The sequence below is a fragment of the Oreochromis niloticus genome, linkage group LG19 (genome assembly GCF_001858045.2).
Source record: "Oreochromis niloticus isolate F11D_XX linkage group LG19, O_niloticus_UMD_NMBU, whole genome shotgun sequence".
NCBI classification, from domain to species: domain Eukaryota; kingdom Metazoa; phylum Chordata; class Actinopteri; order Cichliformes; family Cichlidae; genus Oreochromis; species Oreochromis niloticus.
Window position 1 is genome coordinate 20,999,804 of NC_031983.2, and position 17,173 is coordinate 21,016,976.

A 17,173-nucleotide genomic window follows, 5' to 3' on the forward strand; every position below is an offset into this window, starting at 1 on the left:
ACATTCCTCCCGCTTGACCAGTGCCTGCCAGATGGTTTCAGGCCTTTTTCGTTTGACCTTACATTGTCACACGTCCAGAATAGCAGTTAAGTTGTGGCTAGTGGTCACATGATCTGAAGTGTGTGAGTGGAGTCAATGGAAGCCAAAGAGCTCAGGTTATTTTATAACAGTAAGTAGAATAGAATAGAATAGCCCTGTCATTGTAAATGTACAAGGAAATTATGAAATTCATTAAATTTTACAATAGCAAGAATTCAAATATCTTAAATTCTACCTATAGTCCATATTTTATCGTATATTTATTATCTTTTACTTAAATTTGTAGCATAGTAGCTTGCATGAGTTTTTCTTGGTTTATGTAGTTTATGTCCATCCATCTGCTTCCGCTTATCCTTTTCAGGGTCGCGGGGGGTGCTGGAGCCTATCCCAGCTGTCATAGGGCGAGACGCAGGGTACACCCTGGACAGGTTGCCAGTCTGTCGCAGGGCTAACAGATAGAGACGCAGACAACCATTCGCACTCACATTCACTCGCACATTCACACCTATGGGCAGTTTGGATTAATCAATAAACCCATCCCCACAAGCTGCATGTCTTTGGACGATGGGAGGAAGCCGGAGTACCCGGAAGGAACCCACGCAAACACGGGGAGAACATGCAAACTCCACACAGAAAGACCCCGGCCTGATAGATGAATTGAACTCAGGACCTTCTTGCTGTGTGGCAACAGTACTAACCACCGTGCCACCGTGCTGCCCTATGTAGTTTATGTTTTTTTAGTAATTTGTGTGAATTTGCTGCTACTACAATACAATTTTCCTTTGGGGGTTAATAAAATAAATGATCTCTCTTCTTCTATGCTTAAATGTTGGTAATCAGTCGTTTTAGACATTTAGAGAGCCAAATTGCTGGATTCATTGTTTCATAATATTCAAAATATGCTGCAGTTGTGCTATTGCACTGTAAAAGGATTACCTTTTAGTTGATAAGACAGGATTAGCAATTTAAAGACTTCATTTTTTCCTTTTGAGACTTTCTGATTTTACAAGTATTTGCCATTTTTTTAGACTAATGTTTGATAAGTACATACTTATAAGAGGTCAAACAGGTCGTCAGAATTCATAGAAATCTGCTGTTACTTTATTCTTAAATGAAAGAAAACTTACACTTCAAGTCTTCTCTTTCATTTCTTTTCTTTGCAGTGTTGAAGTATGCAGCCCTAAATAACACAGAGGACATTTTTTGAAATCCCACACAATTGCAGAAAGTTTACATTTGGATCTTTGCTCAGCTGTTACCAGGTCTTACAGTCCCCCAGTGCAGTAGACTCATGTTAACGGCAGCTGTCATGGTTTCCCAAACACCAAGGTCGAAGGTCAGCTGTCGGCCCCCGCAGACTGATTCCCACTCGTCCGGCCAACATCAGATTCCACGAGCTGGGCTGACAAAGAGGAGCAGACTGTGTGTGATGAGTTGTTTTCACAGCGTTTTCTACTGTATCAGCTAGTCGCTGGTTTTATTGCTGTCTTCCTGCGTTGAAGTGGAGTTTTTCTTTCTGCTTAGATAAGGCCCAGTGCCCTCGTTTACTCCCAGAAGACAATACACCCACCAGCTTGACGGTTGTTCACTCAAGCGAATGAGGTTCCCACAGGGTTAGGCCAAGTCCTCTCTCCCTGTCACCTCCATGTTCACACAGCCTTTGCTTCACATACATGAAAAACTCATCTCAAAAGTGTTTTTGTGTCAGCGCACACGCACAACAATGGCATTTCCCGTCATATGTGCTCCACATACCAGAGTCCCAGCTATAACATTAACAGTGCAAAAGTTAAATGCTTATAAATGTACATATCATCTCAGTTTTAAGCTGCAAATTACATTTTGTGTGATTATTAGGCTGTCAGTGCATTTTGTCTCAGGGGTGAATGCTCTGACACTTTAAAATGTCAGATTCTCAGCAGCTATCAAAAGCAGCTTTGTCTGTAAGTCGGCCCATGTTGAGTGCCTTTGAGTTAATCATTTAAAAAAAAGAAAGAAACCCATTCGTTTCAGTGTAAACCCGAGATATTTCACATTTTTCTTTTCATCTTCATTTCATTTGTTAGCATACAACCATTCCACAAGACTTCCTTCAACATGATGTCTACAGGTGATCGTGATCCTGATTTGCTGCAGTCTTTGAGGAGCAAAGATAAGCAGATGAGCTCCAGTTTCTCAAGAAATGCAAGAGAAAATTGTAGAAATATTTAAAAATGGTGTTCCTCAAAGAAATATTGGAAGAAGGAATTTCAGTGCATAAAGAGGAATGGTGGAAGCCTACGCTGAACACTCGTGACCCCAGTCCCTCAGACATCACTGTCATCCATCAACAGCTGATATAACAATATGAGCAAAGGATTTCTGTGGGAAACCTTTATAAAGAACTACAATCACAGTTACACTCACATATGCCACTTTAAATTTTACTGCGTGTTGATCTGTGACGATGAAAACATGTTCTGGCCACACGAATCAGAATCCCAGATCTTTTTTTAGAAGACATGGAAACCGTGTGCTCTGAACCAAAGACAAAAACGCCATCCAGACTTTTGTCAGCAACAAGTCCAACAACATCTATGCACTTTTCAACAAAACCAAATAAAACCACGTTATAAAGGCCCACCTGCAGTCCTGACCCATCCCAAGTAGGAAATATGTGGAGAATTTTTAAATGAAAAATGCAACAAAGATGTGTTTGCAGGAAGAAAGGTACAAAATAACACCTGAAACATTTTGTCGCTTGGTATCCTCAGTGCTAAAAAGTGTTTATTGCTTTACTATTCAAATGTTTTTTTGGAATTTGTTGCAAGCCTGAACTGCAGGAATGAAATAAGGTCGATCATATTGTCTGCAATCAAATAAAAGCCAAAGTAAATATGTCAGCGTTTTTTAAAATCAGCATTGTGCATGTCATCCCAACTTTTTCTGATCTGGGGTTGTAGCACATGATGAACTGTCAGGGCTGGAATCTGCATCCAAAATAACTCCTGCTGGGCTGCCTCCATGTGTCTTTCCTGTCAGTGTTAAAGGTCTCACGGAATAGTTTTGGGGCCTTAGTTGTTGTGTAAAACAGGATGTCGGGGTTGGAAATATTTAGGTGGGGTTTGAGTTAAAAGGTTAAGACAACAAAATCCACTGTTAGCCCCTAATCAGCAAGGATGAAGAACTACAAAAAGGATGGTTGCGTGACGGAGCAGCTGATAGTCCACGAGGCATATTAATTACATGGTTATCTTCAGTTTCCATTAATCTAATTTAATGCAAAAATTGTGTGGAGAAAGGCCCAGATGAATCTTCAAAAGGCCGACCAAGGTGACAAAATCACGTGTGTTTTTTCCAAAAACCCAAAGATGCAATTTGTTTTCAAATGAAATGAAGAAAGCTGCAAATAAACAAAATTGTTACTGAATCTTTTGACCCAGTAAGTGATTAATGGAATAAAAGCTAGAGGTACATGTTCTGTATCACTATGAACTGGCCCAAAATTAGGTTTATATTTCATTAGATCTTTGTAGTCTTTGTGTATGACCCTGGAGTTTTTAAATACTATTATGGCTCTGATTGTTATTTAGATTCAGTTCCTTCTTTAGATTCTGAGGATTCAGCATTTCATCTGTTATTTGAATGTAATGCAAGTCCATGTAATTATACTTTATTGTCTTATTCCAAAGGGTCAACTCTCCCAGGCCCTCAACGGCCTGTCAGATCGAGCCACTGAGGCCAAAGAGTTCCTGGTTCAGCTAAAAAATATGGTCCAGCACATCCAGGTATCCGCACACACACACGTGTGTTTTGGGTTTTTTTTACATGCACCCATACTCTGCATGAATATTTTCTTCTACCAAGCTGTAATCCCCCTCTGTGATCCCAGACTGTCCACTGACTGCCGTGAGCAGCAGACACAAAAAGGCTTATTGTATTCATTTGAATTTCACATTTTCTAATCTTTGGCTTGAACTCTGCACAGGGCCAGATGGAAAGATACTATCTTAATAAAACTGTAAAAGATGCTTGCGTCAAAATTGAGCTCAGGATACAAAACAAAGGTGGTTATAAAGATTAACATTTACAGAAACACATGATTATATTAGCATTAATGGGAATTCCCCTTTATTCACATTCATCTATATTATTTTCTTCTATCTAACACATTTACCAGGTCTAAATTTAGATGCTCATGTGGAGACAAAGCTTTGGTCAGCTTATGAGGGCGATTAGAGGAGGAAGGTGGGATTAAAACCCCTCGTGGATAATCGTCACGCAGTGTGAAATGGTGAGGGTGAGGTAAAAGAGTAGAGAGGAGGTGACGAGCAACAAAAAAAACTTATAATGTGTGAAAAAGTGACAGCATGACACATAATTGTCAAGTTTATTACTCTGCTGATGCATGAATCATGATGATTTTACTCACGCTCCTCGTCTGAGGAGGAGCTATCTCAGCAAACTATCCATCCCATCATTAAACTCTATAAGTTTTGTCATTCCTGTATTTCACTGTTACTCCTGCTATTAAAGTGATGCACACGGCCTTAGAAGTATCTTCCATCTGTTTCTTTTGTTGTTGTTTTTTGTTTCCAGCTGCAGATTCCTGCAGATTTTCTGTCTTCAAATGCTTTGCTTTTCCAGCTTCTTGTAAATTTTTCCTGCAGGAGAACGGTGTGGAGTTTGAGGCTTGCTTGGTGGCGCAGTGCGACGCCCTCATCGACGCGTTGAACCGGCGCAAGGCCCAGCTGCTGTCTCAAGTAAACAAAGAGCACGAACACAAGCTGAAGGTGAGTGAGCATGACAAGATCTGTTCCTGGAAATCACTTGTATGCATCAGAAGGCTGGATGTGTTAAATGGATAATGAGGCGTTAACCCTAATGGGGTATTGATTCATGAGCCACACAAGTGCAAACCGAAACAAAATTATCTTAAAAATATCCTTGTTTTTCTGTAGAAGTTGCCAGGTTGGGACTTTAAATTTGATCTGCTTCATAGTGGTTGTTTGCTGCTGTATAATCTTGCAGTGTAGGTTTGACAAAATGAGGGCGGTGATTGTGACTGATGGATGAGCTGGCGCTGCGAGTGAAGTTTCATATTGTAGTGGATAAAATACAAAGTCGTGAGGAAAATCTCTTTGCTCTTAAAGAATCTGAAGTTGTGTATTTTTCCAGTTGCATTTTTTAGGTTTTGCAGTATCTTAACGATTTTGATAAAGATTAATGAGAAGTCGTACACCGTGCCACCGATTTCAGATGCATAAAGAGATGCATTTTTCTTTAAGCCATCTGCAACACATTGAACAGGGGACATAAGTGAGATGAGAGGATGGAGAGGTACATTTGTGCTGTACAGCATCCAATTTCACGCTCGGTTGCTCTGTAGAATTGAGGTTTCACACGTGTAGGTGGTTTGAGGAACATGGCTTGTGCATGGTAACATGTGGGCATACAGGACCAACAACAGACATTTTTTATTTATTTTTTTTAGTCCTGCTTATATGTATATATATATATATATATTTAAATATATATATATGTTTTAGATGTAAACTTCATGGAAATTACTTTTCCACAGGAGGCACTGTGGCTTTCATTTACATTCACCAACTCGCAACCTTGATGTGACATTCTTGCCTCCTGTAATCTCCTGAAACTGTAAATAAAAAATGCCACAGTAAACACCACATAGTCATACTCTTCTAAGGATCTGCAATAGAAGAGAATAGGGACACTAAACTCTCACCACTGGCTAAACTACGCTAAATTAAAGCACTCTTCTAGTGCTGTTCCTTTTACAGGAGCCTACCCTGCCAGCATTTTGATTGGTTAACTTGTGTAACAACAGTAATTATGTAACTTGCTACCTTTTTATGCTCTCTTTTACCTTTAAGTGATGCTCAGCAACTCAGCTATTACAAGTGCCGTCGCTGCTGCAGTATTTTCTTGCCTATAGGAGGCATGATTTTAGTTTTAACGGCAAAGACTTTGCAGTGGTGTGCGGCACGATGCACATGAAAAATCAACTGTGTCCTCTCAGTGGATGAATTTTCAAAGACGGATGGATCTTAAGGGACACTGGACAGATTCACACCTCCAACACAGAGGAATTTTAATGCATGTCAGTGCTGATTTGATCCCGCCTGTCAGCTCGGTGTCTGCACGTGTCGTACGCTGAATCTTAATGTTGGAGAAACACATTTCCCCAACGCAGATGTGAGATTTTTCTTGTGCTTTCCGCGCTGATCTCACATGTGAATGTGCTTCTCGCTTACTCGGGGGTATCTCTTCAATCATAGGAGTTTCCCACAGAGTCAGTGATGCAAGAAAACGAAGTTTCGTGCGTTCTCTTATTTCCTATTGTCCCCTGGAGGGCAGCGTAGCTCACTCGTGTAGATACGAGGCACAGCTAAAAGAGGAGAGAAAGGATCATTTGCGATGAAGCTTGTTTTCTTGAGGTCATCTCCAGGAACTGTGTTAACTCTGGCATGGATATTCATCCTGCAGCTGTGGCTGAATGAGACACAATTCTGTCCTGCGCTTGGTGATGCTGAGGTTTTCGGTGTCTGTGCTTATAAATGCTGATAGCACTGCAAAAACTCAAAATCTTACCAAGAGTATTTGTCTTATTTCTAGTCAAAATTATCTCATTACACTTAAAATAAGACAGAATCAGCTAAAGGGCAACATTTCAGTAAGCTACAGGAACTTGTTTCAAGACAGTAAATCTTAAAACTAGAAAAAAACTAGACAATTTTCACTTGTTTCATTGGCAGATTTTTTTACTTAATACAAGATATTTTAGCTTGAAATAAGTGAAAAAATCTGCCAATGAAACAAGTGAAAATTGTCTAGTTTTTTTTCTAGTTTTAAGATTTACTGTCTTGAAACAAGTTCCTTTAGCTTACTGAAATGTTGCCCTTTAGCTGATTCTGTCTTATTTTAAGTGTAATGAGATGATTTTGACTAGAAATAAGACAAATACTCTTGGTAAGATTTTGAGTTTTTGCAGTGAGCTGCATAAAACATAGTGTCCAGTTGAGCAACTAGTGATATAGCCTGAATAATACAGCTTATTTATGCACACGAGGTTCACAATAAAAGCTGTAAAAAGAGCAGAAAACATTAAATCAATTGAATCTGATTTTAAAACGAGGCTGCTGCAGATCACTTGGCATCTCCAGCAGAGCTTCCTGCTGCTCTCCTCTGGTCCTGGCTCCTGACAAGGAAGCCTGGTCGCCATGGTGACTGAGGCACGTTGAGCTTGTTGTTTGAAGCTGTGGAGGCGAGAAGTAGTCCTTCATAGCATGAGTCAGGTTCATTTATTCCAGAACATCAGGAGGACTGACCCATGTGTTTGTGTAGAGAAGCAGCAGAGGCAGAAGGTTTGTCACGTGGAGTGGATACAAAAGGCCCCCCAGATAGGTCTCCTTTAAGCAGACAGTCTGTAAAGATTATCTTTCTAAATGCTGGTTCAAACCATCTGTGCACAGCTTAAACACGACATGCTAAATGCCGTGTTGATGTCTCGTAAAAGAATTATTAAATTGGATGAATTATAATCAAAAAATAAGCTGAGTCGCCTTTGAAAACCTGCAATCTGTTATAGGTGTCCAACAGCCTAATATAATTTCCTGTTTGACTCATTCATCCTCAGGTTCCTAGACGCAAAACCGGACATGAGCAGGGGAGGCTGCAGCCCTCTCTGTAGCCTGAAGGATTGTGTTGCAGGCTTTGGCTAAAAACCGCATGCTTAATCTTGTAACCTCAAAAGTTTTTCTGACAGATTTTTTGCCCTCCAGGAAGCAATTTTTCTCAGTTTCTGTCAGATGGAAAATCACATGGCCTTTAAACTGGCGTAATTGGTAACCTATCACCGTAAGCATTTTATAGTCTTCTTTCTTTTCGTTCTTTCTTTTGCTGTAAATAGTAGGGACTGAGTGTCCAGCAGTTCTGATGTGTGGTTTTCTTGAGTCGACTGCAGAACAAAGTTTTTGTGGATTCTTAAACTACCAGAAAAACATGCATGTAATGTCAGTGTGTAAAAAAGCTCCTGTTCTGCATCAGACTCTGAAACCTCAGAGGCTCAAATTTCCAACAAGCACTTTAATGCACCAACAAGAAAAGTCCTAAAAAAGTGACTTCACATTTTCAGTAATACTTGATTCCTTACAGATCTGTTCATAGCTCACATCTTTTCATTAGATATGAAAACATTGTGGTTTTGAGAAAGGCTCTCAGACTGTATATAAAAGATGGATGATGTCACCTGTTGGTTTGTTGAATCCTGTTTTGAAGCCTCCATTTTAGCATTTGATTGCGTCTATCTTAAAGTTTTGGAGAAATAGTGTCAAAATTTAAACCAAATTGTTGATTCTTAAGTTAGCACGCTTGGCAAAGCCTCGGGCCTAGAGTCCTGCCCACGGAATAATGTGTACTACCCGACTAGTTGCAAGTAGTTGAAGGTTGCTTGCAGTCACTAGCACAAAACTGGTCCCAGAGATGTATGTGACACAGAGAAAGAGTCTGCTTGCCATCAGAGTAAAAGCTGCACCTTTAAAAATGTGATGGTTGCAGTGGTACAGCACAGCTTTTACTTTGAAGGCAAACTTTCTCTGCTTTCTGTTTCCATTGCACTTTTTCAAGTTTCACTACTGCTCTGAGAGTAGATTGCAAGTGTTTGCACAAAAGTTAGCGTCTTCCATGCAACCTACATGCGACCACAGCAGTCTGCTGGTGACCAAAGTAATCAAAAAGATTTTTTGGGTGCAGCACCCTCTTTGTGAACAATTTTACCCAGCAACGAGAGGTTGCCTCTAGGTCTGTGTGGCTAAAGCCTTAGCAAGGTGCGTGAATTGCAGACACAGATACACGCTAATTAGTAATTTACTAATAAAATGATGGAATTCATGAACCAGTGGGAACTCTATACTTCTGGGATGATTCATTAGGCTGCTGGAGGAACTGCAGAACTGGCATTTCCAAGGTGGCTTTGGTTTTCAGCCTTGGATGTTTGTTTCCAAGTCTTTTCATGGAAAACAAGCCTACCCCCTTGCAACATCAGAGTAACAACACGGGTCACCTCAGTCTTTTGTGTATATTATCGTGTATATTGATCACTTTTCAACAGCGCCACTTGCTATACTGAGCTAAATGTCTCTTGGCTTTATCGTCAGATAGTGCATGGGCATGCATCTTTTAACTCCTGGTATGAAAGCCTGGTTTTTCTCAAGATGTCAAACTATTCCTTTGATATAGCTGATGCTTTTAACTGCATACATCTCAGCAAAAATGTTGAATGTAATTAAATTCACTGCGATGGATTTTTTTCTGTAAAGCACATTTCATTTGACGGAAACATAAAAAAAGAAAACATCAGCACGGTCCTCTAATATAATGTGAAGATTGTATTAAATATGATCAAAACGGGGCCCACTTCTTATGCTCTCAGTCTCTTTCACTGGATTCTTCAAGGAACAGATTCAGCAGATGAAGGCTGATTACAGCAACACAAAGTGAATCAGAAACGAAGTCTGCATCTTCTCCTGCTTCATGCAAAGTTTGTCACTGGTTGTTAGGCCCCTGGTCACCCAGCTCGGGTTGGTTAATGAGTACAGCGGCTCTGAGGTTATTTTTATTTCCACTTGCTTTCCCCCTTGTTGAACCGCCTGTGTTACTCCAGGGGAACCCTCCTTCTCGGGGTCCTTCTCACTTTTAACTAGGCATGGGAGGTATTTTGGACCGAATGGATGCTTAGAGATGTGGTAGGAAGTATAAAGAAAAGCGGAGGCAGATTTCAAATGATTCATTTTCTTATAGTGAATGACAGTTTTCATTGCAGCGAGATAGGCAGCAGAGCCTGTTATTGAAGGTTATTCAGTGTGGGAGGATTACTTGTTAATGTTGAGACTGCTAATATTGTATAAGGGTCTTACTCGCCACTACAGTTGTATCTTTTCTGTCAGATCCTGACAATCAATAGAGAACTAATCAAGACAAGAAACTCTAGAGCTAAAGGCTATTTATGTTTAAGATATATGACCGCTTTTTCTATTAAGAGTTTAATTCAGAGATTCCCAACAAGGGCTGTATCTCAAGGGGTACTTCTGCAGTAGTCAGGGGGAGTGGAAAGATTAGCACAACTAATCTACAACAAAAGCCAGAATTACCATTTAAGAATTGATTGGAACTGAATAAGTTTGAGTAAAAAGTAATGGCTAGGCAGTAGAAAAAGACAGAAGGATTGTAATTATAATTATATCAGTGTAAGTAATGAAAAAAATGGTTGTCATAGCTCGTTAAAAGTATGGCTGAACAACTGAAATTGTAAGCTATGAACAACCTGTTGAAACCATTTGCTAGTATGGACAAACTAATGGAATCAGGGTTAGTGTAAAAGAAGAACAAGCCCTTCAACAGACTGGGGAGATGTCCAGGGTGCATCTCCCCCCTGGCTTTATGGCAGCTGGAAGAGGCTCCATCCACCCCGCGACCATAAACCAGATAAGCAAAAGAAAACAGATGGATAATAGATAAACATTTTAAATAGCTAGTTAATATGTATAAAATGTTGTAGTGGTCGCGGGGACACAGAAACTAGAAAAGGCGAGTACAACAGGCAAGCCAACTCAGACTGCAAGGAAGAAAGTGCTATTCATACACAGAGAGGGCTAATTAGGAAGGAGACACAGGAGAATATAATCAAGACAAAGAGACAGGAAGTAAAACTCATATTAATGCTGAAGAGACACACCCTATCAGAGTAAAACAGGAAATAACGGAGTCAATAAACACACACTGAACATGACATGAGGAACACCGCGGAAACTACGAAAAATAAACCAAATCACAACGGAAAAACTCAAATAACTAAGTCTATTAATACTAAATGAAAAGTAAAAGACTCAAGTACAGTTATATACAGTAAATGACCCGACCAAGAGCATAGAGACACAAAGAAATCGATCATAGACTAAAGTATGATTTAAAGAAAAAAAAACTCAAACATGAGCCAAAACTAAAAAGAAAAGAACTGTGAACCCTAACAGAACCAACAAAACACAAAGAACTCCAGAAACCTCAAAAACCCTGAGGTATGACTAAAGCTTAGATACAACAACATGCTACAGACCCTCAGCCAGTAATAACTGAGAACATTGAACCATAATGAAAACACAGAAAAACGAATTCCAGACTCACAACCCTTGGTCTGAGATCCACGACCATGACAGTTACAGCTCTATAAAAGTGATGAAAATAGTCGTATATTCAAGCTACAACTATGAAACTTAGGCAGTAGTTTTGCTTGAAAATTGTTGAAGGTAGTTGCTTATTATTATTATTCTGATTGACTGATTGGTTTTCCCGGGTAAACATGTTTGGGTTTTTGTCTGTCGTATGGACTTCTGCAAAAAGAAGAGAAAATAACTGAGATCAGTCGGTAAAGAAAATGCATTTCAAATCTGTTATTTTGACCTATGAATGTATGCATGGGTCGCTTACTGCTGTATTTGTTCTCCGTCCTTCAATTCTAATAGTAAAAGCTAACAGATTCTCACTGACAGCTGATTTTCAGTGGATGTGGCACTTGTCACTTCCTCTGATTATCACTGCACTGTGCAGCATATCCTCACACACACACACCTTAATGTTTAATGCTTCTAATAACAAACTATTTTTGTGTGTTTCTTTTATATTTGACTCTCATTTAATGATTGTCATACACCCCTTTTGTCAGTCTACAGATATTATCCTGTGTCCTGGAAGGGGACAGTTTCAAAGACTGCAGCCACAGTATCTCACAGACACAAGTGCTGCAGTGGCCTAATGACTACAGCAGATACAAATAGAAAATGGTAGAAGAAGCTTTACCTCCTCAGCAGCTAACAACAGAGAGAAACAGTAGCTGCTGAAGTAACTACAGAACAGTTATTGCATCTTAAGGCATCTGTGGTTTAGCGGGTAGAGCAGTCATACGCCACCCGGAAGGTTAGAGGTTTGATCCCCAGCTCCTTGGGCAAGGTACTGAACCCATAGTTTCCCGCGATGCATCCATCAAAATGTGAGTGTGTGGTTGTTAGGTTAAAAAAGCAGTTGTATGAATAGGTGAATGAGGTTTGTAGTTTACAATGAAAAATCGACCTGTAAAATGTATCTTTAGTGTTTTTTATGAGGTATTATTTGTGACTCCAAAATGTGCTCATTTATTTAATAAGCACCTGTTCCACTGCAAACACGTTTCTCAGTGTTTCCTACCATGAAGAAATCAAACGTGCTATCAAAAACTGCTGTTTGTTTTAGCTCTATCACTATCTTACATTTTCATCATCCCTCGGTTTCCTGTTGTTTTACCATCACTGTGGAGCTTCTGTGACAAAGTGCTTGATCACCCTACCAGCCACATGAGAGGACACAGTTTGTTTCCGCTGTGCAGAGACTGTGGCCCACTTAACGCAGCAGACTCTGCCTTCCTCTACCGCTGTCCTGCACTGTGTTTTCTGGCTCTCAATCCACCATCTCTCACTCTCTTTTTCTGTCTCTCAATTAATTTCTCTCATCAAGATGCTAAATTTGCTCCACTGCCGTCCCACCACAAGCTGCTGCAGCCCCTTCATTCTCGGTTAAATTCAGACGAATGAATCTTCCCTGCGCTGATTATCCGGAGATCATCTGGCAGAGCACTATTGCCGGCGGCAGTTTTTATATCTTATTGGGAAGCTGATTTAAAGCAGATTTCAGGGAGGATGACTAGAATGCTGAGAGAAGCTGTTAGGGAGCATCGAATCTGAGAGAGGAAAGAGGAGGATGACAATAAGGACAGGATGCAATGAAAGCTGGCAGCACTTCTTTTGCACCTTCAAGACAGATATTCTTTATACACTGTACTCTGAATTTAAAACATTTCACGTGCAGACGAGGGACGGCGTAGCGATTGTTAAGCAGGCAGCCACAGCAGTAAGAAGCCTTTTCCTGGAGCTCTGCCAGGCCACTGCGGGGCTGTGGATGTTCCAGCTTGCCACAGCAGGGATGGTTTGGCCTTCAGCCACAGAAATGTAAACCGAACTGTCAGAGGTGAAATGAAATCTTCTCTCACCGGAGAGAGAAAAGTTGATTCATTTCAGAGAGTTGCTTGAAAATGATTCAGTGTGTCCTAGTAAATATTAATTCACCAGGCAAGCGGTCGAGCCTGATTTTTGTTGTCGTTTGTATGAAAGTCAGAGGTGGAGCCGAATTTTTAAATCTGGTTCATTTAAGTTCACGCCGCCTCAGTAGGAATGGACCAAGGCTTTGTAAGTGCTCGCTGATTTCTGAAGCCCAGCAAAAAGGATGAAACACTGCAGATGTTTTGGCAGTTTTACTAGAATCTGTAATGTCACCTGAACAGGGCTGACCGATCTCGAGATTTTGCTTAAAAACACAAATATCCAAAGATATTTGAGAGTATCCAGTGAATCGTTAAATAGTTTTTAGAGTAAGCCAAACTAAGGGCGTTTTATTTTACTATAATGATGCATGTTCCCTAAAGATGCTTTAATCAATCTGGATGAAACTTGCTATATAAACTGCCTAGGGTACCAGGATTATCAATATAAAGCGTTTAGGAATTGTTATCTTCTGTGATGCTGTTTGTAAAATTGCTAAATTAATTTCAGTGCAGTGCAGTCCATATCTGTAAATAAGTGTTCATCAAACAGTGATGCCAAAAGTGCCTGTAATTGATTACTTTGTCTTAATGAATATGTAGCGTGCAGAGAAGAACAATAAATACACCTTTTTATTATTATAGGTGTTTATTATTATACAGCCTTTTTTGACATTTCACTGGCAAAAAGAGTTACATACTGTGATGTAATGGAGATCAAAAGAATAACAGGACAAATTAACATACAAGTCTGTGTTTTCATGTATGAGCCAAAAATATTATCCACATGGAAGACAAACTTTATTAAAGACATTATAGTCCATTTTAATAAAAATATAAATGACCAATTATTTCAGCATTTATAAAAGCAGGAGAAAAAACTTGTATCTTGAGCACGATCCTATATGTGTCGTTATAGCCCAACTGAGACGTTTTAATGTCATTTTAACATAATTTATGGACTGGCATATTTGCTTGTCACATGTTAAAGATTCCTGATGAAATGGCCCAAATATATCACTTTAGTCAGTGCATTTAAAAATTACATTTTCCAAACAAAATGGGAAAATTTTGCTTCCGATTCTTTTTAGTGATCGAAGTGATCGTTGCTACACTCTTTTCAGAGTTGAATTTCATATCATACTGCAAACCATAGTTTGAGCAGACTCTAAGCAGCTGCTGCAAGCCGGCTCTATAAGGAAACAAAGCAACTAAATCATCAGCATACAAATTATTAATAAAGCTCTCCCCCATCATGCATCCTGTATTCTGCTTGTTTAGTGTTTTAGAAAGATCATCCATATAAAGTTGAAGAGGAAAGGTTGTACTTCCCCACTGGACGTGCATAGTTTGATATGAATACTAATATTGCAAGATCCTTATCAGTTATGAGGAGACTTAGTAAATAGTTAACTATGATTAACATGGTCTAGTTAACTATGATTAACATGGTCAAAACCTTTGGTGCATCGAAGAAGCACATAAATGCACCATATATACACAGCATATATGCACAAATTAGTGCTTTGATTATTGATTATTTTTTAAAGCAAATTAATTGTCAGTAGTTGTTTTATATTCTCAAAGCCTATCACCAAAGTTTCTTTGTAATATTTTTGACAGTATGCTACCCAGAGAATTTAGCTGTAGTTTTCTAAGGTGGATATTTGACCAGTATTGTCTTTGACTACAGGCACCAATAGAACAGTTAACATGGAGTCAGGTAGGCTGCCACGCAATAACTATCCAGAAAAGCGAGTATGTGAGTAAAACTGAGATTTTTCTGCAAACTCCTATTCCATCAGGACCACATAATTTGTTTTTGTTCACTGCTGCTGCAAATTTATGCACAAGACTCATGTGTTTCTGTTTCAGCGAAGGAGGGTTAGAAAGTTTGAACCGCTAAATCCACCCCTTTTGGCTACATCTTCTCATGGTGGCTTTGATTGCACAATCTCTAAATGCTTCATGACATTACTGGGCTTCTGAGACTGTTGCATCAGATGTGTTTCATGTGCGTTCACAATAAGACCCAAATCCGGCACACCAGGGACACAGGTGGGAGGTTGCAAAATATAACCAACTTAAATGAGCTCTCGAAATTAAAGAATAAAGAGATGAAGTCGCTGCAGGGGAGAAAATATGCAACAAAAATCCAGACTGGAAGATAAATGAACGCAGTGAAGTGCCAAGCCTACAGGAGGTGTGCAAGGTCAGGCAGGAATATTTATAAAGAGAGAGGGAAAGGCACAAGAAGAAATACACAAAGGTAACTGAAAACATGTGCAAACAATCAGGCAATCAAAAAGCCTAAGACAGGAGGAAATGTAGCACATAGATATTCATTAATATACACTAAAGAACCAAAAGAATAACAGAACCATAAAAATTATTTCCATGTGTCTCAATTCTCAGTTAAAATTTGAAAATTAAAAAAAAAGAATTAGCATGCCATGTTTGGGATTTACTCTTCACTGTTTGCCTCCATGATGGCATTCAGAGGGCATCCCTTAAGTCATCTCTCATGCTCTGAATGGATTATCATCCTAAAATGGTGCAGTGTTTAAAACAACCACATGTTTACAGTTGGCTTCTTCTGAAATGGTTCCTTAAATAATCACAGTAAAATAAAAACTGATTATATCAGTAAGAGGCAATTTAATTCACATATAATCAGGTGTAATTCTATTGCAGTCACTGTGCACCTATGGTACAGTACTTGCGTATCGGCGTGCACTGACTGCAGTCATCAGTAAATCATCTTCATGCACACTGTTGGTCGGCGAACGGCTTCAGGAAGGATTTTCCTCTCCATTCAGCCTTGGAGCTGTGGCGGTGAAGTTTCTGTTTCCTAGCAACCCCCTGTCCAGCACTTGTGTTTATTTCACACTGTTGCAAAGAAGCTGCGGACATCAGTCTCGGTAAGAAAGAGGGAATCTCTAGACGACATTTTACTCTGGAAGGGTTTCTGTTCCTGTCCTCTCGATTAGGATTAATGGAGCTAATCCAAATTATATTTTTTGTTAAATCAAACGACTAATACAGGGCAGAAAATCTGAAAACTCTGAATGCATCTCAGAGCCGTGTCATCACTCATAAAGACATTTTAGGGGCGACTTTTTCCTCATCCCTGTCTCTGATGTAACTAGTGATGACTGTTCAGGCTGCCTGGGTGTGAAAACACAGTGTCACTTTCCTTCCGTTAACGTCAGTTACAGGATCATTTGCTAGTGTCCCGTCAGCCTCTTCTTCCTCCCTCAATCTGTGTCTCAAGAGAAAAAGAGTTACTCAATCAATAACTCTGACGATCCTGCTGCTAATCACGTTATTGGTATTCCTCGTGGTCGTCTCATTCAGCTTCACCTCCAACCGTTCATCCGACAGCTCTGTTTAATCTTTTGTCTGAACTTTTTGGCTTTTTCTACCCTCTTTCCTTATTTTCTTTAAGGCATCCTTACGTGCATCCTTCTTTTCATTACTTGTCTTTCTTCTAGGGATGACAATTAGCTTGTGATTATGAACTGTAAGTGTATTATCTATGTTTACTCTTCTATTCCCCCTGTTTTTCCAGGTGGTGCGGGATCAGATCTCCCACTGTACAGTGAAGTTGCGTCAGACCACAGGCCTGATGGAGTACTGTTTGGAGGTCATCAAGGAAAATGACCCCAGTGGTTTCCTGCAGGTAAGATGACCACAAGACGTCCTTTTTATTTTTACAAGCTACAGCTGAAACTTTTATTTACCAAGTTTCAAGCAATGAAGTAGAACAGGATGAAAAATGTCTTAAAACAAGGTGCTACAACACCTCCAGCTGACATCAAAAAGTAACTTCTCCGGCAATTACTGGAATTAAACTGTTGGAAAACTGATCCATCCAGTGAAAATATTCCTGTTTTTTAGGGGAACAATTTTGCCTTATTAAAATCAAACCTTGCTTGACATCTCTTTAAAGGCAAAAAAAACTTTGTTTCTTTCTAACACTGCTTCTGACTGAAGTTTTTGTTCTGATGA

At 39.6% G+C, this 17,173-nt stretch overlaps 1 protein-coding gene across 1 annotated transcript in view; it reads left to right on the plus strand.

Moving 5' to 3' along the window:
• trim9 (tripartite motif containing 9) overlaps positions 1–17,173 on the plus strand; it is a 41,584-nt gene that overhangs the window by 13,079 nt on the left and 11,332 nt on the right. Inside the window, 3 exon segments of the mRNA XM_013270120.3 lie at positions 3,711–3,806; positions 4,689–4,811; positions 16,734–16,844. Of these exon segments, the coding sequence (XP_013125574.2) occupies positions 3,711–3,806; positions 4,689–4,811; positions 16,734–16,844 (330 nt within the window).